Genomic DNA, 11,968 nt, shown 5'->3' with positions numbered 1-11,968 from the left:
AAAAAGTTTTCCTGTAGAAATCAATGGTAATCGCTTCTTCGCTTTACACCCTTCCCGCTGACAAAACGTTCCATAAGAACGCTTTAGTTTTGTAAAGCAGGATATACCTATACTATATTTTTCTTTTACAATGTTCATTGTTAAATATAATTGCAAGCATTACACTTTTTTTGTGGTAAAAAAATGTTAAGATTTTTCTCAAATGTTGACTTTATTATTCTTTAACTGTTAGTTTTGAATAAACAAACACAATTTTCCATGGTTAATTCTCCTTAAATTTGAATTTTAAAATGACTGCCAGATAATCTGGAAAATCTTGACTGACCCAATCCCCACAAGCAAGTCTAAATTTGAGGAGTTCTGCAAATCCAAAAGGAACTGATGTGGATGGAAAAAAATAGATATAAATAAGCAATGCAAGCTTGTGAGATTTGCTCATGGATAGCTTGGTCTAAATGGATTAGAACAATAGAAATACCCATGGCTTTATTAAATAAGTTAAAATGCATAAAGAGAAATATAACTTGCTCTGCGAAGCCCACTCTTATCTTCGCGTTTTTTATAAATGATCTTGATGAAGAAGTGGAGGGATGGGTCAATAGGTTTGCGGATGATGCAAAGGTTGGAGGAGTTGTAGATGGTGCTGAAGGCTGTTGTAGGCTGCAAAATGATATAGACAGGAACGCAGAGTTGGGTGGAAAAGTGGCAGATGGAGTTCACTCAGCTAAGTGAGAGATGACACATTTTGGAAGCTCAAACCAGAAGGTTGAGTACAGGGTTAATAATTACTTACTTAACAGCATGAAGGAACAAAGGAAGCTTCATGTCTCAATCCAGACATCTCTCAAGGATGCTGCACATATTGATAGGATAGTTAAGAAGGCCTACAGGGATGCTGGACTTCATTAATAATCAATAGGGGGATTGGGTTCAAGAGTTGGGAGGCCATGTTACCACTCTACAAATCTCTGGTGAGATGACACTTTAAATATTGTGCTCAGTTCTGGTCACCTCATTATGGGAAGGATGTGGAAGGTATGGAGAGGGTGCAGAGATTTACCAGCATGTTTCCTGGATTGGAAAATAGGTTTTATGAGGCAAGATTACAGAGCTGGAACTTTTCTCTTTGGAGTGAAGAAGGATGAGAGGTCTTAATTGAGGTCTCAAAAATTCTAGGAAGAGCAAACATCAGTGGACATATTTACAAAGTGAAGGGAGGAAAGATTGGGGGAGACATCAGGGTTCTTTTTAAATATATGGACTTGTGGGTGCCTTGAATGCTTTGTCATGGATGGTGGTGGAGTTGAAACATTAGAGGAATTTAAGAGACACGAATGAAAGAATAAAAGAGGGTTAAGAGGTAGTAAGGGTTTAGATTTTGGTTGGTAGGCGCAGATCGGCACAACTTAATAACAGTAAAAAGATACAACTCTACTTAAAAAAAAGTCAAAAACAAAATTTACAGAAATCATATACTTTACTAACAGACGTAAAACCTTGTGTTAAATATCCACATCTATATTAATACAGCACCAAAACAAGGAATACAGTGTGATTGTATTTTGTAGCAATGCTTTGACAGAAATGTCCTGAACTTCAAGGAACCTTTATGCTACAATGAATAATATGCTTTGAATGTCATGCTTACATTCTAAATTAACAGAAACTCCATGGTCCACCAGTCCGTGGTACCCATTAAGATAAAATAGATGCACTATAGTTGCCAAAATCCACAGAAGGGTACCAGGATTATCAAGAGATTGGTAAGGAGTTTGGGGTTAAAATAAGAATTTTAATTAACATTTAAATATGTAGGCAAACAACCAGCAAAGCTAGTTCAGGGAATGTGCAAAGATAAATCAGGCCCTTAATGAAAACTGGAAATATGGGGAAAAAAAATGCAAAAGCCACAGCTTGATTTTTTTTTTCAATTCAATTGCATGTTTCTAGCATTTGCAATCTTAGTTTTGCTACTTTTTGATAATTAACCATTATCAGTAAAAACTTTTAACGCTGCAAAATTAACGTCATTGAGACGAATTAAGAGGCATACAGAATGCATCAAGGCAGTAACATTTTTCACAGAAAGGATTTTCACAGTTTAGTGTATCAACCACAATGCTCAAATTCTTCATTAGAGATGTAGTGAGATAGTAATAACATTTCACCAGTTCCTCAGCCAATTCACTCCAAATAATTCAAAATATACAACTGATTTGTGGTTGGTTGAGGGTACATTCTCCAATATGGGAAGCGACACAATTTTCCTTTGCTCTGTAGAAATTACTTACAACTTGGAATGTCTTAACTTTATGGTTGAAATTCAAAACATCAATTATGGCCTTCAAAGATTTTTCAACATTGCATCATGCACTTGATTTGCATTGTGAATCTTTGTGGCACACATTAAATAAGTTACTCATCAAATGAAGAGAAATAATATTCAAGCTAAAATATGTTTTAAAACAATGATTAACTTTTTAAAATGTTCATGTCGAAGTATTTAACAATTTTCAATATGCTTTATATTGGTTAAAGGTCAAATATGCCCAGGTTCTTTGCATTTAAATTGGATTGGAAATTGCATGTCAACTGAATCTTGTCAAAAAAGTTTTTAAATAATAACAATAAAAAGGGATCAATTAAATACAAATTAATGGGAAATAATCTGATCCACCAATTTCCCACACATGGAAGGGTTATGATCACTGCAATTCTTCAAAATCATTTTGGTTTACTGGAATTCCATCAATTTTGATAGATTAGAATTTATGCAGTGGGACTACGTACTTATTGAATGCAATCAATTCTGAACAGCAAAAATACACTAATCATACATGAAAAACTTCAGTTCCCCATGACCAAGAATAGTTAGAAAATCTGCCATTATATAGTTAAGTTGGAACAACCCAAAAAGTACAGCAGATCATAATGCTACTGTTCTCATTTGATTACTTGGGAGTCTTTATGTTTACTAAGAATAATGGGGAACATCTACAACCAATAATACATTGGAAAATAAAATAGGTTAAAATAAAAAGCTTTATAAAGTGGATATCTTGAATATGCGTAGAATTCCAAAGTTTTAAGGTCCAAAGAGAAAGCAAAAGTTTGTGACGATTATCAACAACAGTGGGAGAGACAAGGAGACAACATTAAAAATAAATCAAGGTCAGTTACATCAAAAAGCATTGCATTTGCATTCTTTTCCACCAAAAGGCATATTTGGTCCATTCAGAAACAAAAATCAAAAACAGGAAAGGTTCCTTTCAGAACCAGTTTAATTATTTGACATAAAAGTTGCAATAGCAGTGGTAACTAATAACTGGTTTCCATTTATTGCCTCCTTTTTAGCAAAATTCTTGCTTAATTTTACCAACACTGTACCTTATTACATTTTCATTGCTTCTACTTTGTCAACAGTTAGGGGGTATATGAAACTTCCAGGATCCCAGCCATGTAATGTGAGAAGCCATTAAGGTGCTCATCACAAGCTAAATGATGTCTTACCCAATATCCACAAAAGCATTTTCCAGCAGGTCCTTGTGGTGTGGCATTCAGCCTCAAAACCATAAATAACAGATAGAAAGAAACTTAGTTTGAATCCCTGTCATAAATTAAACAATATGATCTCTCTCACAACCTGCAAAATCTAGCAACTCGTTTATACACTGTTACAAACAATAGACTAATGTACAAAATAGAACTGGAAGTTACTGCAAAAGCTCCTCCCAGCTGATTGGTTTTGAGAAAACTTCCCTTTCGAGCCACAGATCATAGTTCATTTGAAATTCTTCTGGTAATGCCAGCTGCTGCCCCAGGACACTCTGTAAACAGTTATCCACAGGAGCAAAGTCAGGATTGCTTGGACTTTTGTCATATCTGCGACTGTTGAACCGTTCAATGTTGGCTCTCAATGCACATTCCTCAGCTTGAAAATCCCATGGACGGGCATCAAGATCTAAAAATAACATTTATAAATATCAGACAATCTTATGTAAGTGCCACTTATCTTTTATTTGTTACTTATTTTACAATTTGGATACAGAGCAAAGTAGCGGGCCCTTTCATCCTAACTAGCCCACGATGCTGAATTACACACACACACGCATTCATATGAATTTGCACCAGATTTTCTGGTCTGTCACTGATTATCTTCTGAGAATGGAAAATGTATTCCAGAATACCTATTACAACATTTTCCTCAATAGGCTTCCACATTTTTTTTTGTGTTATTTGAATACATACGTAGATTCCATCTCTAATATTTTAGTAAAAAGTATGCATCTTTTTATCGTCAAATACCCCAAAAAACCCAGATTCTGCATTTATATATAATTAAACTGTAAACTTACTAAATGCTAGTTTTTAAGCATCTTATGGCCCTCAGACAGCCATTTCTACCATCAAATTGATCCTTTCATCAAAGCCATTTATCCTCTTGGTTCTCTTGGTTCTATTATTCAGTGCCAGACTTGGCTCAGTGGTTTCAAGAGGTTGATACTCTACTCCAGGAATTTGATTTTACTCACACTAATATTTCCAGTGTTAGATGAGGAAACTAAGGGGAAAAAATGGAATTACCTTCCAACACTAGGTGCCCTCACCCATTCTGATGGGGCAAGCTACAGGCTTGGGAGTTAATGCCAAAAATGTCCTGGTGAATTAGTGCAGTGCCATTCACTGGTTGCACAAACTACAATCACAGCTGGATGCAGCTGCAGTTGGTGAATAAATCACATATTAAACAGACATTAAATTATGAAGGAATAATATTCTCAACTTCCCTAAATACAGTTGAAGCAATTCAATAAAAATTAAGAATGGTGTTGGGAGTAAATGGGTGCTTGAACATTGGTGCAGACTCAGTGGGCCATAGGGCCCATTTCCACACTGGATGACACTATGACAACATCTGAGCTTAACCCATTTAAGACTCACCCTCCATCATTTGTATACCTTCGCTGCAGTGTGCACTTTCTTCCACACCAATTCTGATGTCAGGTTTAAAAGAATACTATCATATCACTTCCAATGTTCCCTTCAAGATAATATATTTTTACGCATATAACGCATATACGAGAATTTATTTTACACGTTGAAAGAATGTGCACAATTAATAGCGGGCATGGGAAAGTCTAACCAGCAATTTATAGCGGGCATGGGAATATAATAGCGGCATTAAAAGAACACGCACAATTAATAGCGGGCGTGGGAAAGATGCTCCGGCAATTTATAGTGGGCATGGGAATATAATGGTGGCATTAAAAGAACATGCACAATTAATAGTGGGCATGGGAAAGATGCACCAGCAATTTATAGTGGGCATGAGAATATAATGGTGGCAATGAAAGAATGGGCACAATTTATAGCGGGCGTGGGAAATTTTGATCTAGGGAATATCTCTGCACTGAATGCCATGGTATTCCTATAAACAGGACATTCTAGCTAGGGCATTGCACCTTATCATTGTTAATTGCTCAGATCTGTCCATGAGGGAGGAGATTAACATATTAAGTGCCTCGGATTTGAGACAATATTAGAATTAAAATTCTGCTTATCTCTGAAGCCTGTCTTCGATCTATTTAACTGATTCCTCTCCAAAGCTTGTTAACATGTTGCAGCAGGATATCATCTATATAATATGTGATTGACACCTCTGGGAGAAGTTGATTGGGTGTTAATTGGGGAAGATTAACTGTGACAGATACTGGGATGTGCTTTGTCATGTCTCAGTTGGAATTTAGAGTACTACACCTGCGCGTTACTTGCATGTGCGCATTGTACAAAAAATATTTTTACACAATTTATAATTTTCTGCGCATTTTACACATGTGCACATTATATGAATGAAAATACAGTATGTAGCATCTCAATTTTAACACTTTTATTATAATTGGGTCAAAAGCTGGGAATCATGATCTTGGAGACAGTTGTGAGGAATACCCTCACATCTAAACTGTAGCAGCTCAATGAGGCAACAGATCTATGTCTTCTTCATTAGCAATGCCCAATAAATAGTGGTTTGTCGACATTGCTGACATCCAAAGAATGAAAAAAAGTTAAACTAATAAAGGTCATTTCGAGGTGGGCAGAATTAGAGTACTTCGTGCAGGTGTAATGCTAAACACCTGTTGTGGGGTTCAGATGAATTTTCTGCAACTTGATAAAGAACAGGTAGTCTCCAGGATTTCAATCATTATTCATCGCTTGTCTATAACCATCAAAAATGGTGCCAATTTGAGACATCATGTAATGCACTCAATGGTTAATAAATTTAGCTTTTAACATCAGTGATTGCACTTAAAGGCAACTACCGTAAATATTTGTGTATAACGTGTTCCGTGTATAAAGCAACCCCACATTTTTGAGGGGAAAAATTTTACCCCGTGTATAATATGACACCCCCCCTTCCTTCACCTGCCTGAGTCTCACTGGCGCCTCTCCACTCGCCCGCCCGCCTGAGTCGCGCTGGCGCCTCTCCGCTCGCCCGCCCGCCTGAGTCGCGCTGGCGCCTCTCCGCTCGCCCGCCCGCCTGAGTCGCACTGGCGCCTCTCCGCTCGCCCGCCCGCCTGAGTCGCGCTGGCGCCTCTCCGCTCGCCCACCTGCCCAGCCTCCTGAGTTGCGCTGCTGACTAACACTTTCCCACCTGTCTGCAGAATTTAAAAAAATTTTTTACTCTTGTATATAATGCAAACCCCACCCCTCTATTTTTGAGGGGACAAAGGGGGAATTTTTCGCATTATGCACAAATATTTACAGTAACCAAAAGGCAGTAACAAGGCATTCTGAAGAATCAGAGGTCTCAAGTAAAAATGCAATGGAGAAACTCAGCTGGCCAGACAGTGTACTTTATGTAGCAAAGATAAAGATACATAAGGTATAATACCTTGATGAAAGCCCAAAACATTGGTATGTATCTTTATCTTTGCTACATAAAGTACATTGTCTGATTTTCTCCACCATCGTTTTTATTTCAACCAGTGTCTACAGACTTTTGTGTTTTACTCCTGAATCAGAAGTCTCTTCTCTGAATTTATGTGTTTGAAACAATTGAAATAGTTTTAGGTCATCTTCACAGCAAACTGATTTGAACAGATGAAATAAAACTATAAGCAGATAGCTGATCACTGTAGAGAAAAATGTAAAAAAAAAATCAACATTTAAATGACCTATCTATAGTGTTTTGTGTTATGTTTAGAAATATAAATGCTGAACACATACCATTTCCATAAGCCCAGTCATCATTCAACCGATGGCGCACCTTTTGGTAAATTGCAGACATTGTCTTCATGTTGCTCTTCCGCCACTGGCGTCCCAGGTATTTGGTTTGCACCTTAAGTAGCTTTAGGACATACAACTGCATCATGGCCTGTTTCACCTTGAGTGCTCGTTTCAGGATTGGAGCTGATTTAAAAACAACCAACATCTAGCAAAAAAAATCATGAAATTTCATTCATTAAAATTAATAAATGCTAAAATGTTCAAAAATGGGATTTTGCAAATAATAAGATTTGGTAATCTTGCCAACTACAATTTGGTAAGCAGCTGAATTCTTTATTGAACAGTCACTTGACAGGTTTTAAGGCTAACGACTTTATTAACTAAAGATACATAATAAAATAGACTGTGTGATTCCTGCACATTGCTCAGTAGCAAAATCTGGACATTTGACTTTTTACATGCAAGTTAAATTTACTTTAAGGATACATTACACTTAGTTTTTGTAAAACTCTTCAGAGCCCCAAAGGGGGCTAAATTTAATTTTCTGGATTAAAAGTTGACAAGCTTTATTCAGATATATCTGTAAATTATAAAAAAGTTGTAAAACTGAGACTGACCGAACTATTTTCAGACTGTCTAAACCACAAAGAAAAACTTTGTCATCTGATTTTATGCTGTAATTTAAACCAGTTAGATAAATGTATTCAAGAATAAAAACTAAGTTTGATGAGATAACACAGAAATTTCATACAAACCACTGCACAGGCTCTTTACAATGACCAACACATCATATTCTTTTGAATGGATTTGGTGAAATTTTAATCTTTATTAAAATTCGGCTAAAGTTCAAACAGAAAGCATGACTGTGCTGGGCATGGCATTATCAGGCATCACTCAATATTTTTGACAGGGAAGAAAACAACAGATTCGTCTTTTAAACTCCCTTTAAATGTGACAAATGTGGACACTCCAACATGTAGCATTGGTCAGGAGACTGCAAGGAAATAATTCTATAAGATTGTTATCATATTCACTGTGCCAACACAATCTTGAAATAAAAGAAAGCTCCAATCATGCACTTAGGAATTTGGGTTCACCAATATTACATTCATCAAGATTATCAATTCAAAAATTACTGCCATATATAATCGAGTCCTTAATGACGATTGGTAATGCTGTTGTGGAAAATATCTTCATCCCTCAGTTACCGATTATGTTGTCTGACTATCTTCTCAATTCAAACGAATTCAGTTCCCTATTCAAATTTATTTTGCTACGAGTATTATCAAGGAGCAAGGTCAAGCAGCAAAAACAATTGGCCTTAATATCTAAATCCAATGGTTTTCCATGTCATCGAGCAATATGTTAGTTGATTCAGAGAACAAAAAAAGAAGAAGAGGAGGAGACCGTCTGGCCCACCAGGCTGTTCAATTCCCCACGATGTAAAAATCTATCTAACCTTGTCTTAACTATCTTTACTATGGTAGTTTCCACTGCTTCAATGGGCAGTAAATTCACCATCCTCTGGGAAAAGCAGTTCCTCCTCATCTAAATCCTAAATCTACTACCCTGAATCTTGAGGCTATGTCCACTAGTTCTAGTCTCCCCATCAATAGAAACAACTTACCTACTCTATCTTATCTATTCCTTTCATAATTTTATGTTTATATAAGATCCCCTCTCATTCTTCTAAATTCCTGAGAGTACAGAGTCAAGTCAATCTCTGACTGACTAGATAGGGTAGTCAGTTTATCCCCCTCAGGGCAGGGGCATCTAATAGATCCAAAGGTACAAATTTAAGGTGAGATATATTATGAGGAATTTCATTTTAGAGGGACAGTCAATTTAAGGGCTAGTATAAGATGTGACCATTCACAACCATGGAGAGAATTGAGGTGGCAACATCTTGTACAGCATGTACAAACTTTGTTACTTTTTAAGAGAAGAAATGTTGCTTTTCCAGGGACACATGTGAGAGACATGCTTAAAGGAACAGGCACTGTGCAATCAGCAGCCATTTTGAAAGGAACAGCACTTTGAGGAGCAGCCATTTGAAGGAACGCTGTGCTAGAGTGGCTCTGTGTGGTAATGGTCAAATTTGTTTTTTTTCTCTCTGTCACGAGAATTTTTGAAACCCACCATGGCCAAAGAAAAGGTTATTTTGAGGGGGAATTAGTGTGCCGCACCATGTCCAAAAGAAATGTCACTTTGAAAGGTGTTAGGTCTGCTTTGTTCATGAATGAGTGAGTCAAACACAAGACTGAGTCGAAATCAAGGTTCTTTGTTCTTTATTGCCGGATTGTAACACTTGCAACTAACAGTGTTAGTTGGAGAAGGCGCATTCTGCCGTTATCAGCAAGTGGTGTTTTTTTTATACCTCAGGATACGAACTTAGTAAATGATCATACCATGACATTGTCCAATGAATAAACTGTTGCTATCCTTCTCTGTTAGTCTGCTGCACATCATTCTTGTTAGTGCAAAGCTTATCTTGAGTGTACAAGGTCACATCTGCATTCTGTTACTCCTTAGTACTGGGTGACTCCTTCTCCGGTCCCATCTCATGATGTTTTTACCTTACAATGGGAATTATTAAATCCCACAGTGTCCAAAGGAAAGGCCATTGACTGAACTGTATTTGGGTATTGGAAGCAGGAGAGATAATGCTCTTGGATCATGACCATTGTGATGGTCATTTTGGACTGACCTACATCTGGGTTCTGGAAGTATTGTGAAAGTCACTCATTTCATTTGAGTTGTGATCACCAGTCACCTGAAAGCACATTAGCTCTGGAAGTAACGCAACAAGGTTTTGTGAGTTTCCAACAGTCTATCACTCAGTCTCTCCCACCTCATTTTTAATTACTTCTTTTGCATCAGTTTAAGAATCTTCATGTCAACGCTGGATTTTTAAGACTGACTTTGGAATAATTTTCCAGAATTGCTCCCAAATTGTAATAGTTTTGGGTATCACACGTCTATTTGCGCATCGTTGGAGGTTAAGTTTTGAAAAAGTGTTAAATTATTAGTAATTAATAATAAAATATTATTTAAAAAATAACAGATTAATTTAAAGAAGATCAGAGGATTTTTTCCACAAAGAAGGTAATGAATAGCTCCCCAGAAGTAGTAATAGAGACAGATACAAGTGTAACATTTAAAAGGCATTTGGACAATACTTGGATAGAAAACGTGTAGAGGGATGCAGGCCCATTGTGGGCAAATGTAATCTGGGTAGATAGACATCGTGGTCAGCAGGAAGGCCAATAGGATTTGTTTCTTCCTGTGTGATTCTACAACTGCATCTATACTCAAGATACAAGTGAACTATAAATTTCTCATTTCAGTATTTTGCAGCATTGGCCTTTTTTCTCCCCCATGAATTAGTTTAAAAAATACATTTTAAAATACTTTATGGAGAAAATTAATAATTACTTCTAATTTGACATCCACAATACCCACCATGGTCCTGGAATGTTTCCATTTCGTCAATTTATTAAGTATTCGAAGAAGGTTTATACAAGAAAAAAGATTCCGCCAGCAAAACTGGTTGTTATCACCTGCTTCCTAGGTGAGGCAAAAAGAAACCAATCTTAAGGACTTTCTGTATCAAAGAAATCAAATGACATCAGTAATGACCATAAAACAGTAAAGCAATGTTTAAATTGTGGTACTTCTGTAAAATTATTTCATAAAGAGTTTGTAATTATCTATAAAAATAGATCCTCTGCTTGCTATAACATTTACCGGATAGTTAGGATCTACTCATTTCAGGGCACTTGGACAGGCATACGAAGAGGAAAGAAATAGAGCGATAAAGACCACGTGCAGACCTCAGATGTGCCAATAGTGAGAAAACTTGCTGCACTGTTATTTGTATTCAGTAATTTAGTTGGTATTTTCAATTCACAAATGTTAAAATGTGGCTGCTGTATCAATGGAAAAGCAAATGGTGATCTCATATAAACATCTTTGAGATTCCAAGTAGAGGCAAGGAACAGATGTAGTCGTGGCTGAGGAACATTGAATGAGAGGTCACAGTCTCAGAATAAAGGGTAGAGGAAGATGAAGTTAAATTTATTCACCCAGAGGGCAGTGAAGAAATTTGAATTGGAATTCTCTGGTCCAGGGGGCTATGGAGTTTAGTAATTTAAATTATTTAAATCAGTGATAGACTTCTGTACATAAAGGGAATCAAGGGAGGTGGATAGTGCAAAAATTGGAGCTGAGATAGATCTTGAAGACTAATGGAACAGGTTGAAAGGGGGGACTTTTGCTCTAATTTTCTTATGCTAATTTAATATTACATTGTGTGACTGTGTAAAATTGGGCAAAAAGCTGGTTACAATAATGTCCTATTAGCAAGAACAACGAGAAGATGAATTTGAGTCTTCCCCTAAAAGTCACAAAGTCAAAATAATTTTACATACTGTATGTGTTAAAATAAGTGCAGAAATGAGCAAAGAAAAAATGTGCACATTTTGTTAATGAAAATAAAGTTTGCAAAGTTACTCCAGGGACTGAGCTGCTTAGTCTTACTGAATAACAAACATACAAGTTACACATTCACATGCAGTCCCAAATTAATTTCCAATTGAAAATGGCACAGTGAGCTCACTTTATATCCCATATTTGAATGAACAAAATCCATCATCTCTTTGCACATTACCAGCTTTTACCACTATCTAAAAGGGTCGCAGAAGTGTTCCTCTACTCTTAAAATTATTTCAGTTTTCCATATGAA

At 36.6% G+C, this 11,968-nt stretch overlaps 1 protein-coding gene across 4 annotated transcripts in view; it reads right to left on the bottom strand.

Moving 5' to 3' along the window:
• Window positions 1-1,458: 1,458 nt before the first annotated feature.
• Window positions 1,459-11,968, bottom strand: part of LOC138765097 (striatin-interacting protein 1 homolog) — a 46,195-nt gene continuing 35,685 nt past the window's right edge. For 3 of the 4 annotated variants that reach the window (XM_069941812.1, XM_069941814.1, XM_069941813.1), the window contains 3 exons: window positions 10,687-10,791; window positions 7,225-7,429; window positions 1,459-3,961 (listed from right to left, as the gene is read on the bottom strand). In XM_069941812.1, coding sequence (XP_069797913.1) covers window positions 3,714-3,961; window positions 7,225-7,429; window positions 10,687-10,791 — 558 coding nt within the window. In that variant the 3' untranslated portion in view covers window positions 1,459-3,713. The remainder of the gene's footprint in view (window positions 3,962-7,224; window positions 7,430-10,686; window positions 10,792-11,968) is intronic. The other variant, XM_069941815.1, reaches the window with a different exon arrangement.

Source organism: Narcine bancroftii, chromosome 5 (assembly GCF_036971445.1).
Source record: "Narcine bancroftii isolate sNarBan1 chromosome 5, sNarBan1.hap1, whole genome shotgun sequence".
Classification (NCBI taxonomy): Eukaryota; Metazoa; Chordata; class Chondrichthyes; order Torpediniformes; family Narcinidae; genus Narcine; species Narcine bancroftii.
The sequence above is the reverse complement of the archived record's forward strand: the minus strand, read 5'-3'. Positions and strand labels throughout refer to the sequence as shown.